General features: G+C 35.0%; 1 protein-coding gene across 3 annotated transcripts in view; it reads left to right on the top strand.

The window, feature by feature from the left end:
- The window catches only part of MED13L (mediator complex subunit 13L), a 282,020-nt gene that overhangs the window by 131,198 nt on the left and 134,100 nt on the right, over positions 1–16,722 (top strand). For all 3 annotated transcript variants that reach the window (XR_011505365.1, XM_044775813.2, XM_044775814.2), the window contains exon 3: positions 12,133–12,217. Coding sequence is in view for 2 of the 3 variants with exons in the window: in XM_044775813.2 (XP_044631748.2) it covers positions 12,133–12,217 (85 nt within the window). In the remaining variant the exon portion in view is untranslated. The remainder of the gene's footprint in view (positions 1–12,132; positions 12,218–16,722) is intronic.

Raw genomic sequence — 16,722 nt, 5'->3', positions numbered from 1 at the left:
CCCTCTGTAGAACTCCATTATTTATAGTGGATAAAAGTATAACTGGATAAAACTGCAACAGTACTGTTTGTGGTGTGGAGATGAAAAGGGCCAGAGACATGCTGGGGCTCTTCCCCAGGACATAGTACTCCCAGGACCACAGGGAGAAAACCGCAGCCCCATGCGCTATGACACTGCCCACTCCTTCCCTACCCCAGATTGTGCCCTATCCAAAATTACTGGGTCACCTCACCCTCCAATCAAAATGCCATTCTGGCTGAGTTTAGAGAGCAAATAGGATTGAACTCATTCACACCACTGTATAAGTCACTGATCTTCGTTTCCCAAAGCGCTTGCCATTTTTGTAATTGAATTGTGTTACTGAAAAGGAATCTTGTAGTGTTGAAACATCGACGTGAAGTAAAAATGTTGGCAGTGTTGGAATATTTAGGTCATTTGTAAATTTTTTGCTTATGGGTTGGAAACTGCTTAGCTTGTTAAAAGTTTTGGATAAAGACTTTTTTCCTGGATATATTTCAGTTTAAAGTTTTGAGAAGCTTTTATTGCTTACCAGTAGGTTGTTTTTGAATTAAAAAAGCACACATTAAGTTTGAAGACTTGAGGGGAGAATGATACATTCTGGCTTTTAAAGTGAAGAATATTAATTTGTACTTCTTCTAAGAGCCTGATTAATATAATGGAAATTCATATGTAAACCAAGTAGTTACTTATCAATGCTCTGATTACTAAGAATTCGTTTAAACTGAATTAAAAAAAATTTTTTTGTGGTGATGTGTTTGATACTAATCATTAATTTTGGATTTTCCAAACAGAAGACAGGCAGAGGAAACTTTACAGAAGTAATTTGATTAATTTTGAAGGAGTCATGCTTTTGTACAGTGCGGAAGACCAAAATAAGCGAGGAGACTTGGGCACTTATAGAGCAGAAGCTGTATAGATGTTGTCCTCTGTAATAGGGCTTGTTATTTTATTCCAGATAAACATTTTAAACTTGTGTTATTCTAATATAGTATGGTGCACGTCAGATTTTCCTTCAAAACACACTGTGTTTAACTTCCTGTTAGCACTCAGTGGTGCACTTACAGACACGTTAAAGATAGGCTGCAGATTTCCTAGTTTCTAACCTGGTGTGGTAGCATAGGTCAGAAACTCTAAAATCTAACAACTGAAAATTGCTCAGGCATCAACCGTTTTACAAAAACTTGTTTGTGCTACAAAACTTTTTTATAAAGCTATTTTAGGTCTCCAAATTTTGTGAACCAGACTTTTTCTATTATTTGCTTATTTGTGATTCTTTACTGTTTTGACAGATTTTCACATGTGCAAATTGTTTTGCTAGTTTTGTAGGATGTTCTTAGTGTAAAATACGGTAGTGTTATAGAAAGCTTGAAAGAGACTATTTTTAAAAAAAAATGTTTAATTATTCAGAGTCTGCTAACTTTAAAAAGTACTTTCCAGTATTTTGATTTAACTGTAATCTTTCAATTCCTGGCTAATGTGTATTTTCTGTCAACTATTAAATTCCCCCCAGCAACACATACACATGAACCCACAAAAGACTGCGACTGTGTGGGTGTGTGGAGTGGTTCACTTTTCAAAATCCCATGAGAAAATTGACTTCACATGTTGTCAATATCATGTGGCTTATGACTTTTTTCCAGTTTAAATTAGGACTTTTGTATTTAAAATTCAAACCTTTGGCACGTGCAGTGATTGATGGAGGTTGGGTGAAATGATAGACTGATATAAAGTAATTATTCTACATTTCTATTTTTAATCAAAATTACTTTTTTCTTTTTTTACTGTTTTACTTAAAATAGAAAGCAAGTTTTCTGTTTTGGTCTTACTTAAAATAGATAGCAAGTTTTCTGTTTTGGTCTAGAATTTTATATAAAGGAAAACAAATTATTTTGTAGTAAAAGTGGAATAATGGAAAAAGGGAAGGGGATTAATACTGCTGTTGAATATTGTTCTATGGTGAGAGAAGTGGAAAGAAGGTAGGTCAATGATAATTATAGTTAAAGTGACAAAAAAATTCTATTTTTATCTCCAAAGAACCAGATATGTCGAGTGGGATTGCTTCATAAGAATCTGTTCTATTTGCCGTAGACTGTCTAGTTTCAATACAAGCCAAGTATCCATCAGGCCTCAAGGATGCGGCGCTGAGCCTGGTCTGCAGAAACCTCTGTGTGTGTGAAGTCTTCAGAGGAGTTGTCTTCTCCCTCTCTCCCTCTCTCTCTCTCCTCCCCCTTCCCCCTCCCTGTCTCCCTCTCTTTCTCCCTCTCTTTCTCCCTGTCTCCCTCTCTCCACCTCTCTCTCTCTCTCTCTTTTGGGCAGATGTTATTTTTGCTACATTTGCTATTTTAACCTGTCAGTTAAAAAATAATTACTATGTCAGTATGGCTGGCGGCTTATATAGGAAAAATATGCTGTCTCTTAATCAAAGGTGATTACAGTTTTTTCCTGTCTATAAATGTGCTTGTTGTGTAACGAGAATGCATTAGTCTCAGCCTGATGTACGAAATGAAAGGCAGCAAGAAGCAGCACCATTGTTATCACTCCAGGCGTGTCTAATGAATCGTGTTTCCATGTTCTCTCGGTCACGCCGTAGAGTGCCCTCAGCCAAGGCTAAGCCTCCTGTAAAATGCTCTTTAAGATTATTGTAGCTAGAACAGAAATGCTGCATGAGTGGGGGTGGGAAGAGAATGTGAACGAGACAGCTGCATTTCAAACAGTTACAGCTGCACGGATTACTCACTGTAATAGCAGTGACAGACAACTGTCTGAGCTTTAGTGTAAAAGGCAATTTGGGGACTTGCCCTGTCAAAATTTTAGTAGCAATCTGGCGTGTGTGCGTGCATGTGTGTGTGTTTCTAATAAGGTTGTGTGTGAAGAGTCGAAGGAAGTATTTTTAATTTTTTCTGCTCAGTTGTGCCAATGTTGAAATAAATCAGTCGTTGAGTCATCTTGGTGAAAGTCGTTGTCTTAGAGGAAGTTTATAAAATGTTTATTTTGTAGCATTGATGGATTTAAATATCAGTGTTCTAACTGAACCACATATCTGGTTTTCTTTCTCAAAATTATAGTGATTCCTGTCCTAAGAATTTTCATCTTTTTTGTAATTTCTGAGCAAGTGGCTCTTTTCTTTTAAGCATGTGGCTGTTTAATCAATAATAGTAGCCTTATTTAAGGAACTTATTTCAAATATGATGTATGCTTATAGAGGGAATACATGTCCATTGAAGAAAATCTGGAAAATACACAAAGAGGTAAAGAAGAAATAATTATTCTTGCAACCAAAGATAGCTGTTAATTTTGATGGCTGTCTTTCTAGGCCTTTGTCTATGCATGTTATAGGACAAAATTAAGAGCATATTTATAACTTTAAAGAGTAAAAAAGTAATAATTATTTAAAGATCTTTGAAAAGAGTAGCAAATGGGGGAAAGTTTGGTTCTTAGAAGTCACTAACAACCATTGTGCAAAATTTCTTTTTCACCGTGTAGCTATTAAAGTAACATTGTAGCCTGACTGTTTTCTGTAGCAATTGTCTTTTGAAGGTCTTGTTCAATTTATCTAGAAATTTAGTTTTATGGTCTCCTTCAATTTAAAGTTTAGTGGCTTTATATGGAGTCCTCTGAGCCATTGAAATGCTAACTTGGGTCATGTCTTAACTGCTACAGCACTGTGTAGAAACTGTCATTAAAATTCTGGTTATCCTGCAACTGGGAGAGAACTCATGCTGTTAGAGGTTCCTTAGTAAGACTTTATACTGTTAACATTTTGAATCACGTCTCTGCTTCTATCTGGCGAATATTATCAGTGTTGGTAATCATTTAAAGTTGCAAATAGGTCAAAACGGAGCATTTTGATATGTCTCTTCTAATGCTAATTCTTATTTGATTGATGAATTGACACTGGGAAAGTTAAAATCCATTTTCAAAATAGATTTGGTAAGTGATACCAAATATTCTACACCCACGCAACAATTCAAAGAAATCAGAGTCTAAGTGGATTGAATTTGATATAAGTAATAAGTCCATTTAGTTATTAATGACTTCAAATATAGACTTTACAAGGCAATCGATGGCAGCATAACTGTGATCAATCAATAGTGTTGTATGTAATTGAATTTTTTATGGGTAAAATGTAACATTTCACAATTAATGTAGCATAATGCTACTTTGTTACTCAATTTTTTTGTAACTCGATTTTAAGAAAGCAGATAGAGAAATCAAAATTCTCCATCTTTAAAGTATTTCATTTGATGCCACTCATAAAATTAAATTGGTAAATGTTTTCTTATTATAATGTCTGCTTTGTGCAATTCTTAGGTAGTAGATTTAGTGATTTAAAACAGTTAAAAAAACCCCCCCAAAACTAGTGTGCTTTATATATTGCAGATGGAGGTTGAAAACAAAGGCAGTGGGCAGATTATAAACCCTGGATTCAGAGCTGTGCTATCTTTAGCAGTTTGCCACTGAAATCTAACTGGGAAGTAATCTTCTTGTTTCATATGTCTTGCTTTAATCTATTTGTATTTCTGGAGTTTGGAGCAAAATTTGATTTTCAGTAATTTTAATGGCTGGATAAGGAATGCCATCCCTGAAAGTGCCCCTCCCCCCTCCAATATTTGCAATGGCCAATGTGGTTACTGAATTCAATGTTCTGGATAATAGGTTTCATTAGTTTTGATGCCTGAGGTAAAAAAGCAGTAGGTGGGAGTAAGAAGTGTTTTTGATGTCTAGACGTTCATTTCAGCTGTTGCTGCAATATGATACATTAAAAGGAAATATGTATCATAGCTCAGAGGAAGTATGTATTCTTTGAAAGTAATTCTACTTTTAAACTGTGTAAGGCAGGGTGACCTGAATTCTAAAAGCATGAGCTTGAGTTTCTTCAAGGTTTCACAATCTTTATGCTCCTCCCTACCCTATTCCGTTCTCCCTCCTCTCATTTTTTCCCCCGTCAAGTAAAGTATGTCAGTTTCATTTGTCGAATCGGAAGGGATATCTGTCCAAGATCTCCGCTGGGAAACACAAAATCATTGAAGTGTATGGTGCTTTGATATTGTGCCATATTGACTTTTTTCCTGAACCTTTTATATGGTTTTTCTTTCAAAGAAGCTTATTAATTCTGCAAGGAGCTATGTTTTGCAAAGTTGAAAAAAGTTGTATTACAATTTGTGAGGATTTTGGAAAAATTATTTGGGTGCTAAGCAGTAATTACTGCTATTAAGACTTTCCTTTCTAAAGCACTGTCTTCCTCTAAAAAACCCATTTATATAATACTTTTGCAGTTTATTTGCTTATGAGGATTACTATATTAAAAAAGGTGAATAACAGCAATTTAAATGAATTCTGATTATAACTCTCACGATTTAACTGAGATAAATTTAGTGCCAAAATAGTTTTTCTTTGTAAATAGGCAGCTGTAGTGGTACTTAGTTTTATTTTTCAGTTTTAGTCTGGCTGTAGTAGACCACAGAACAGCAGGGGAATGTTTTAATTTAGGAATTATTTGTTTCGGTTGATTCTTGCCACTCACTTATTGTAGACACATTTTAGGTCTCTTGGTGCTTTCTTTTCTGAGACTGTTAACAAAGTTTGAGAAAAATTCTTCCATTACACTCAGTAGATTTATAAATATAGTCTGTAGAGATAGTCTTGCTACTTTATATTCTTAAGGAATTAATAATAAGCATTTAAATTAAAACTCGAAAGATCAAAAGAGTGAGGAAGGCTTTTTAAAACTTACTTTATTTTTTATAAAAATGGAGACAGTATACCCTGGGGAGATTGTCGGTTTCATAAAGATAGGGCACAGCACCTGCAGGCTTTCTTACAAGCTTCTTGGCAGGTCCTTTTCTTCTCAGTCCACTTTGGAAGGGAGGTAGAGAATTAAGTTGTAAATGCATCTCATGTCATTTACAGAAACTTAACCTAGACTATCTACTCTCTGGCTGCCCCAAAAAAGGATGCATTCTGAAGAATCTCAGTGTCAAGCAAATCAAGTGTTGGTTTTAATTTTACCTCGAAGGAAGGTGTTTCAGATAAATTAGTTGAAAAAGCTGTTATATGATTTTCTCTGACTCTACCATGGAGTTGTACAAATAGATTGCAGAAGCAATTTCAGTTTTGTTTAACCTTTGAGAAAGTTACTTGCAGCTATTTAGAAAATATTAATTCAAGGTGCAAATTGTGGATCCAAAGGAAAATTTAACTTCAGTGTCGAAAGTTGCCTTTCTAGCCAGTACTAAGAATAAAAAAAGGGAGTGTGTTAACTTAGCATTAAGCCTGTGGAGTAGTGTGGTATATTGGAAAGAACATGGGCATTAGAGTCAGAAAACTTGGATTTCAATCCCGTCTTTGCCACTAATCCTCTTAACTGGATATAAAGAGATTTTAGATTGAAGCTAATTCCAATGAAATTTGAAAGGTATGTGCACACATAATATCAGGTCAACTCAACACGTGTTTATGAATATCTGAAATGTCCTGGTCACTGCAGCTATGAAAATAAATTGCTTCCCTTTGAGGGGTTTAATTAATGGAATAATTTGTATATTTACCATTTATAAAAGGGGATATAAAATACATTTGATCCTGTTAGCTGCAGAGTATAGCTATGTTTGACTCTAGATTCTTGAACTTAGTAGTTATGTGACCTTGGGCAAGTTTAAGGTTTTTAAGCCTTAGTTTTCTCATTTATAAAATGGAGATTAGAATAAACTGTGTCAGTCAGAGTTCTTAGTTGCAAACTAAGAAAAGGAAAGGATTTTACTAAAAAAATATTGAGTATTCACAGAACTATGTAGCATTTTTAGGATAAAACTAGTAGCATCACCACCAAGCATTAGATGCTCCAGTTACTTTAGCGCCGGAAACTTATCTTGCAGCCTGTATTTCTAGCACTGACAGAAAGGACTCTCCTTCCACTTGCTTTTGTGTCACTAGATCTGGAGTCAAAGGTGTGGTGCAGGAGCATCTAGTGGAGTTTAGGATTTATATCCTTGTCCATATTGTTGGAGAGGGTGGAGAAGAGAGAATCAGTATTTTCATCTGTTAGGGGTGACCATCTGACTCCAACCAGAACTCATAAAATAGGCAGTTTCCAGTGATAGAAGAAATCAGATGCTGAGTGGCAAAGGTGAATGCCACATGTCCTTTACAGTATTTCATAGTCTTGTGGCGAAAAGTATCTTCCCTTCCCCCCCATTTTTATATAGTACGTGGTTCAAAGCTTGGCACATATAATAAAGCTTCAGAAAACGAGAAAGATTGTTTTCTGGATAGAAAATCAACCTTCACTATTAGTTATTTTATTTTATTATTGTTACTTTTTATTATTTTTTTTTAAGATTTTATTTTTTTACTTTTTCTCCCCAAAGACCCCAGGTACATAGTTGTATATTTTTAGTTGTGGGTCCTTCTAGTTGTGGCATGTGGGACGCTGCCTCAGCGTGGTTTGATGAGCAGTGCCATGTCCGTGCCCAGGATTCGAACCAACGAAATACTGGGCCGCCTGCAGCGGAGCGTGCGAACTTAACCACTCGGCCACGGGGCCAGCCCCTATTATTATTATTTTTAAATGAAAGGCTGTTTATGTTTGATAGCTGTTCTGCAAAGTATTCAAAGTAGTTTCTGTTTCACAGTGGTTTTCAAAGTTTATAATGGCTTTTTGAGAGCTTTCTTAATTTCTAGACTGGTTTTTGAGGTGTAACAGCCAAGAACTGTTGGCCAGTGAATGTTGGCCAAATATCTATTATTAGATTCCAAAAATGCCATTCTAGATTTAACTTATTTTGGAATTTTTCTTTTTAAAGATATGCTTTTTGGTGAGGAAGATTGGCGCTGAGCTAAGATCTGTTGCCAATCCTCCTCTTTTTTTCCCTCCCCAAAGCCCCAGTCCATAGTTGTGTATCCTAGTTGTAGGTCCTTCCAGTTCTTCTGTGTGGGACACCTGTCACAGCATGGCTTGATAAGCAGTGTGTAAGTCCCACCCAGGATCCGAACCCGTGAACCTTGGGCTGCTGGAGTGGAGTGTGTGAACCTAATCACTACGCCACCAGGCTGGCCCTTGAAATTTTTGAGATTCATTGAAACACACATCACTCTTGTATTTCTGGAAATTCTGTACATGAAGTAGGTAAGAGATAAAGTATGGTTTGACTTATGTTCCTTTCTGTAAGTGTATTGGCTATGTATAGACAGTAAATTAAAAGTTGGCAAATTAATGCATTATCCTTAAATTCATAGCATAAATTGATAGTATTTATTAGAGTGGTTAATCTTTGATCACAGTCATTGACTTCTGGTAAATTGTTGACTACTCTTGAATCTTAATAAAATATGTAAGTCTTACAAAATTTAAGTGTTCCAGTGAAGTCCAAACACTGTACCATTTTTAAATATCTTTGCGGACTTATATTTTAAATTTTACTGGTTAACTTACAGGATAATACATAAATTTCTATTGCTTTTTAAGCTTTAGTGTATTTTCCTTAAACAAGAGCTTAATGTAGTTATGTTTTCTTCATGTTATTACTTTCTTCCTTATTTTCTATTAAATTGGTGCCTAAATTTTATATTAATTTATATAATACTATATATTTTTATAATGTAAAGGAAGACATGAAAATTGCCATATAAAAAGCAATATTAATAAAGATATTTTTTCAAATTAATTTTCAGTATTTAAAATACGTTAAATGTTTAATATATTAAAATAAAATCTCTAAGATATTTTTGTTCTGTTATATTCGTATTATTTACAGTATTTAATATGAAGTACATAATATAACTAGTAGTATATTGTGCTGTTGGGAAGGACCACTTTGGTCTGTAGTCTCTTGTTGCTGAAACTTTTGTTTTTTTAATTTTATTTTACTTTAAAAATTTATGAAAGAAGGTTAACCAGACATCATATCCTTTGGATAAAAACAATTGTGTTTAAATGTATGTATGTTTAGAGTATTCTCATTTTCCACACTAAAACATAAAAAATCAATTTAAGCGTACTCATGATGGCTTAGGTCCAGGAGCCTTGTCCAATAGTAAAATGAGTTTATGTAAATTAGACCAGTAAAAGATTGAGAGTAAATTTTACGTTTTTTAGTGTTTAGTTCTGTGAGTTTTGGCAAATGTACACAGTTAGGTAACCACGGCCACAATCAAGATACAGAACAGTTCCATCAACCCCTAAATTTGCCACGGCCCTTTGTCATCAAGCCCTCCCACCACCCCCATCCCTGGAAAACGCTGAGCAGTTCACGTTATCTTAAGTTTGCCTTTGCAAGAACGCCATACAAGTAAATCGTAAGAGCCTGTGGCCTTTGAGTATGGCTTTTTTTACTTGGCATGATATTCATCCATGTTTTGAGTCTATCAGTAGTTCCTTTTATTTCTGAAGGCATCCCATTATATGGATTTTCTAGTATTTCTCCTTTCCCCAGCTGAGGGACATTTGGCTTATTTCTAGTTTTTGTCAATTATGATAAAAACAACCATAAACATTTGCTGTGGTTTTTCATGTGAATATAAGTTCTTAACTCTACTTAGCTATGTACCTAGGAAGAATATTGCTGGGCTGTTTAACTTAGGAAAAAGTTGCCAAAGTCAGCTTTCCAAAGTGACTGTTTTTGCATTGCCATCAGCAGTATATGACAGTTCCAGTTGCTCTCTATGCTCAATAGCACTTAATATTTTCAGTCTTTCTTTTAAGCCATTTTAATGGATGATATCTCATTGTGATTTTAGTTTGCATTTTTTTAATGAGTACTGATGTTTTTGAGCATTTTTTCATGTTTTTATTTGCCATTCATATCTGCTCTTTGGTTAAGTGTCTTTTCAGATCTTTTGTCCATTTTCTAAATATTTCTTGTACTGTCAAGTTTTGGGATTTCTTTTTAAGAATATCACATTGTGAATACAAGTCCTTGTCAGATATGTGATTTATAAGTGCTTATTCCCTATCTGTGGCCTGTGTTTTCTGTAGCTTAACATAACTTTTCCAAGTTTTTTGAAGAACAGAGTTCTTTATTTTGATTAAGCTCTGTTTAACAGTTTTTTTTTATGGATCATGCTTTTGGTGTCATATCTAAGAAATTTTTACTGAACCTAAGCTTTTAAAAAATTTCTCCTATGTTTTCAAAGCTTTATAATTTTAGGCTTTGTGTTTGGTTCTATGATTCTTTTTCTTTTTTTTTTTTTCCCAAAGATTTTATTTTTTTCCTTTTTCTCCCCAAAGACCCCCGGTACATAGTTGTGCATTCATCGTTGTGGGTCCTTCTAGTTGTGGCATGTGGTTCACTGCCTCACCGTGGTTTGATGAGCAGTGCCATGTCTGTGCCCAGGGTTCGAACCAACGAAACACTGGGCCACCTGCAGCAGAGCGCGTGAACTTAACCACTCGGCCACGGGGCCAGCCCCCACCAACACTCTTTATAGCAAAAGACTGTTATAGGAAAACACTGACACCAGTGACCGACTTGAAGAGTCATTCAGGAGAGTTGGACTTTGATGTCGATGAAATTTTAAGAATTTTTAACTGTTTTTTTTTTGTTTTGGCTTATATTATCCGTTTTATGTATGTACAATAGTGATATTTGAAAATTATGTGTTAATAAATCTAACGGAGCTCTTTAATTAAAAATCCTCAGTGATAACAGAGCCATGTTATAGTTCAATTGGCAGCTTCTCCCCGCTCCTCCCTCACCAGTGATATATAAAATAACGATGCATCTTAAAATTGATGGTGTCTTAGAGTCAGTGAAACCTGTTAGGAAAGAAAAGCAAATTAATATGGGGTGTTCCCTTTATTGAAATGTTAGCTCTGTTTCTCACTCAGGAAAAGCTCTACCCAAAAAAATGTGTGAGAATGGAGATTCATGACATCTCCAGAGGATTGCAGAAAACTTTTGGATGTTTTATCTTGAACAGAGACAGTCTGTTGCTCGCAGGAGTGTTTATTTATTTGCTGTACTTTATTTCCATGTCTCTAGTTATAAATACCATAAAATGTTTCTGACAGAGGTTGCTTTGGGAAAATTTGGTAAATCATGATTAGCCACATAGGCAGGAAAGTAAAGTTACCTGACATACCAAGAAAAAACATTTATCCAGTTTTATCATTTGAAAAAAGTCCTGTAGATAAAACCTGTGAATGTAAATAGACTTTTTCGAAGTCTGTCTAATTGGAGAATATGGATATGCAATTTGAGATGTCCGTTGGTTTGGTAAGAGCATTAAAAATGAATTGTGGATTTAATATGTGTTTTACTTCTCAGTCAAAATTTTCTCTGGTGAGTCCTTTTGTCAAGATAACAAGTAAAAGGAAGAGGAAATTTTCTTCTGCGAAGGTTTTCATCCTTCCAACTTTTTGATATCTTGAATTAAAGGAATATAATTTAAAAGGACATTAACTGTCTTCTCTAGAATGTTTTTATACATATGAAAGAATGTTAGGAATATATGGGACATTATTAGTCTGTTGGGTTCTCTTGGTGTTAGTTACTTGTGGCTCAATGTTAACATATTTCAAAGGCAAATATGATATTTCCCCAAATGTCAAACATTAATGAAATTTATGAGTTGAGGAAATAAATTTGATGTTATATTAAGATGTAATTTCCTGACATTCTCCCTAAAATCATGTTGCTAAAATCCTATTCGGATACCGTCTTCGAAACATACTGTCTTCGAGAAATTTGTGTAACTCTCACATTTTTAGATATCTTTTCCTTTTGATTTTCCCTCTGAAAATACATGTAGTAACTTTCATGTTAATTTGTGACATTTTTGTTACCTTTAAATAGAACTTTGACAAAATTAGTCTTTGTGACACTATTAGGTAGAAAGATTAATTTGAGAATTTTGAATAATTTCAAATTTTGAAGAAGCACCTTGGAAAGACCATATCTATATTTCAAAGACGAATTAAAACACATTTATTTCATTCTGTACTTTAAGTATTTTATGACTTTGGGCAAGTATTTAACATAGTTTCTCTGTTTCAGTGTGAGATAATTTATATTAATTCATTAACTTTGCTTTAGAAAAATGTTTTAAAAGTTTCTTTTATTTTTATTTGGATGCCCCGCTTGCTGGTTCATTCTTTTGTTTTGTTTTTTTCAGTTGTGGAGGAAGGACTCTGGGAAAACGGCCTTTCCTATGAATGTAGGACGCTGCTCTTCAAAGCGATCCACAATCTGTTAGAAAGGTAAGAGAGGGCCAGCAGCCAGTGGTGCCGACACCTCAGGCGTAATGCTGGACAGTCAGAGTGTCCTAGAATGCTCAGAATGCCTTCACATACAGTTTTATAAAAATAGCATTGTACAGATCTCTTGCTTCTTTGTATATTGATATAATTTCAAACTGAGAGAAGTTTTAGGAATAACACAAAGAACTTCTAATTTCCTTCTAGTCAGATTCACCAGTAGTTTTACTTTTGCCCAATTTGCTTTATAATTTGTGTGATTGCCCACCCTCTCACCTCCCCCAATGTGTGTCTGTGTGTGTGTTTTTAAGGTTATTTCCTAAACCACTTGAGAGTTATTTGCACAATTGAGATTGTTCTTTTTACAACCCTAAGTATTTTGGTGTACACTTTCTAAGGACAAGGATATCCTCTCATAGAAGCACGTACAATTATGAAAATTAAGAAATTTAACAGTGATAAAATGCCATTGTCTAATCCTTAGTTCAAGTGATGTTATCAGTTGTCCCAATTCTGTCCTTTACAGTTTAACCTCCCTCCCCCAAGCTCTAGTCCATGATCATATATTATGTTTAATTTTCCTGTCTCTTTAAATCTGGAAGGCTTCCTTAGCCTTTCTTTTTCTTTCTTGACATTGACATTTTGCATGAGTTCAGGCCATAAATTTTATATAGTGTCCCTCAATTTGAGATAGCTTCTTCATGATGAGATTCAGTTTATGCTTTTTAGTAAGAATACTTCTAGAGAAGTGTTGTTATGTCCTTCTCAGTGTGTCATAGCAGGAGGCCCATGATTTCAGTGTTCCATTATTAATGATGTTAACATTGTTAATCCTTTGTTTAAGGTGGTATTCTGCTAGGTTTCTCCACTGTAAATTAATAAGTACTTGTTAACTATGATACTTGTTAATTCTCTTTGTAATTAATAAGTGATTTATGGCCAGATGCAATGAGATTGTGTAATAATTGTTTGTTTTCAAATTTTGACTCACTTGTTTTATCCTCTACTGGTGGTCCTTGTCTAGATCTTTATTACTATTGCGGCTGTAATGGTAATTTTCAAATGCCACCATTCCTTCTACTTTTATTCGTTAGCCTTCTATTTTAAGGAAGAGCTTTTCATTTTCTCTCATGTATGTATTTATCTATTTCTGTTAATCTTTCTATCTATATAAATTTGGAAAGATGGATTCCTATTTTACTTAATGGATTATAATTCATTACTATCATTTATTTAGATATGGCCGGGGGAAACCCCTTCATCCTGGCTCCTCTGGTTTTTTGAACTGTCCTCATCGTTGTTGGAGCACCTCCTTGCTTTCTGGCGGAACAATATGTTCCCAGGCTCTGGCTAGTGTTTTAAGGAGAGAGATAGTTGAGAAAGGATGAGTTAATTAAGAACTTGTAAAGAAAAACTTGTTTCATTTCTCTTCCTGAGTCTGTATATAGTACTTTTAGGTGAGCAAAGCTGAAAGGGCATTCTAGTGCCATGAAGTTTCTTATCCAAGCTAATATCTAGGGTAATAGCACTGCTTAGGATTCTTAAGCTACAGTTGATAAGTTGTCATCATTTAAGTCACTCCAAAAGACCTTTCCCACTAAATTTATCTATTTTTCATTCTGAATTTTAGTTCCTACCTCTGTGCTTTGGAGTAGTCCTAGAGGCCATCTGTGACTAAGGGCAGTATACGTTTAGAAGCATTGATTTTAAGAGTTGAGTACTCTTGAATATTCCAGATATTTGGTATTTCTCTCTCCCTCTGCAAAATAGAGCAAAAGGACACACACAGTCCTTTCAGGAAAATTTACTGTTTCCATAATGCTGTGCTAGAATAAACTTTTATATCTGTATGGTAATTAATGCATCTTTAAACACAGTCCTTTTTACATAAACTTTTTTAATGTATATGGAACAAAGTATATATTTTTAAAAATTGTAGCTCACCATGTTGTTTCTATCAAAATTTATTTTTTTCAGAAAAATACTAATGTGTGGTCGAATTGTATTCTTTTCAGTCTTTTGTGTTTTAAATGGTAACATATTTCTTTTCTTTCTTGGGAGAAAATTAGAGCAGAAAAATTGGGAGAGAAGAGAAATGCAGATAATTCATTTATTCTGTGCTCATAAATTCAGAATTTGTGGTAAAAACTAAAGTCCAGGTCAAGTTGAATTATTATTTTATAAGAAAGTTAATTGTGATGTATGCAGTATGTCATGAGATAAAGGTTGGGATAGTTCTAAACTTCGGGTTAGACCTTGGTTTGATTTCAGGGTCTGTTACTTGATCAGGTACCCTAACCTCACTAAGCCTTAGTTAATGCCCTTTAAATTATCTATAGGATGCTGTGCACCTTGAGTTTTTGTTAGGTGGTGTGATGATGTGTGCTGCATAATACTTGACGTCGTTAATGTTCAATAGTCATTAATTCATTTTCCCCATAAATTTATTATTTTGCATACTTTGATTTGAATCTGCTATATGAGTTTATTTTGAAACAAATAAAACAGTGTTTCTTTTAGAAAATAGTAATCAAGCTGTTTAGCTCCCTTCCTACAATTGGAATGGACAAGGTGAGATTCTTTTGAAAAATTGTAATAATACTTTTGTCCTTTAAAATAATGTTCAAACTTTAAGTAACTGTGTTCTGTGAATGAAAATTACCCTACTCATGAGGCAGGGAAACATTTTAAATGGTTTCTTTTAGCTGTCTTTATTCATTGTCAACAGAAACTGATTTGGCTAATACATGCTTGCCCTCTTCTTCTTCCCATAGTTTAGACCACTTGCTGTAACTTATTTTCTGTTTAAAACCTAAGTTTATTGAAATACAGTTTACTGTCTTATTCCTGGCAATTTCCTGTTATGCCTTTCCATTTCCACTCAGATAGGATCAACTTGGTGTCCCAGTGTGGATGTTTTGAGACTCTAGCTTGAAAGCCAGAATTGAGGTTATTGAAACAGGTCCTCAAGCAGTGTATCACTTGAAGGGTGTTTGTGCTTCCTAAACCAGTTTTTTCTTAGGTTGCTTATTAACAAAGCTTGTGCAAGTGATTCATTATTTCTGCTTTTTATTTTTTTAAGCATATGGGTTTGTTTAATTAAAAGAGAATTCCACTAATTCCCTTGAGAAGCTCTCACTTACAGCTACGCAGGAGTCATATAAATTGATCCTCTTTCTAAAAGACGGCAGTTGCTATTGTATATAGATGGAGTCACTGCAGTGATTTATTAAAAAAACATTTCTCTACAGAAATTAAAGTAACGTTATAAACTTCACACAGAATAAGATGATTTCATTTCTTGTTGCTGTTGATTGGTGCTGAGGTAATACTGAATTGATGCTGTGTAGAATATTTTAAATTCTAAGGTAACGTGACTTCAAATCATTTACTCATTTCCTCTATAACTCTCCAATTTTTACATACACTATATTGTATACGTCTAGCCAATGTCACCTGTCCATTAAGGAAAAAACCTCAATACTTCTCGCTCAAGAGTATTTTCCGTTTAGGTGTCAGACAGAAGCTAACTTATCTGGCTTTAATTTTACATATCTTTACAAGGGCACACATTTCTAGAAGCCCATTTCTTCACTGCCTTCAGAGACAGGAGATATTTTGGGTCTTGGCTGTGCTGATCAAATAACTATTTGACTTGAGCAAGTGACTTGAGCTTGCTGAGCCCCTGTTCTTTACTTATAAAATGGTGAAGGATTGTTTTGCTCAGCACAATACCTTTCTCATTGTAAGAGCTCAATAAATGGTTAACTGCTGTTAATATTAGCTAATAGGAGTATTTGATATTGCTAATTTTAGAGTTGAACACAACATTGAAAGTCAGTCTAGGGGCCGGCCCAGTAGCACAGTGGTTAAGTTCATGTGCTCTCCTTTGGTGGCCCGGGGCACAGACCTGCACACTGCTCGTCAAGCCATGCTATGGAGGCGTCCCACGTACAAAATAGAGGGAGATTGGCATACATCTTAGCTCAGGGACAATTTTCCTCAAGCATAAAGATGAAGATTGGCAACAGATGTTAGCTTAGGGCCAGCCTTTCTCACCAAAAAAACAAAAACAAAAAATCAGTCTATTTACCCAGCTAATTCCGAAATCCCCTTCTACAATATCCTTTTTATGTGGTCATCCATCCTTTCCTTGAATACTTCTGGTTATGTGAGCACACCTTCCAAAAGGAGTTCTTTTCATCTTCAGAGTGTACTCATTGTTAGAAAGAAAGTCTTCCTTATGCTGAGCAGAAATCTGTCCCCTTGTAACTTTCATTTCTTTTTCTTAATTCAATTCTATGGGGGTCATGTGTAATTCATCTAATCATACTTCCATGTGGTAGACTGTTTAATGTCTTGGTTCCCTGAGTTAATTTTTTCCCTTGTTTGTGGTTCTTATCATATAGTACTGAACCCCAGGCCCACCCCCACCCCTACCCCTACCCCTACACCCACCCCTACCCCTGCCCCCACACCCACCATTACCACTGCCACCCTTCCTCCAG

The sequence above is a fragment of the Equus asinus genome, chromosome 8 (assembly GCF_041296235.1).
Source record: "Equus asinus isolate D_3611 breed Donkey chromosome 8, EquAss-T2T_v2, whole genome shotgun sequence".
Taxonomy (NCBI): Eukaryota; Metazoa; Chordata; class Mammalia; order Perissodactyla; family Equidae; genus Equus; species Equus asinus.
This window is presented reverse-complemented; position numbering and strand designations above follow the sequence as displayed.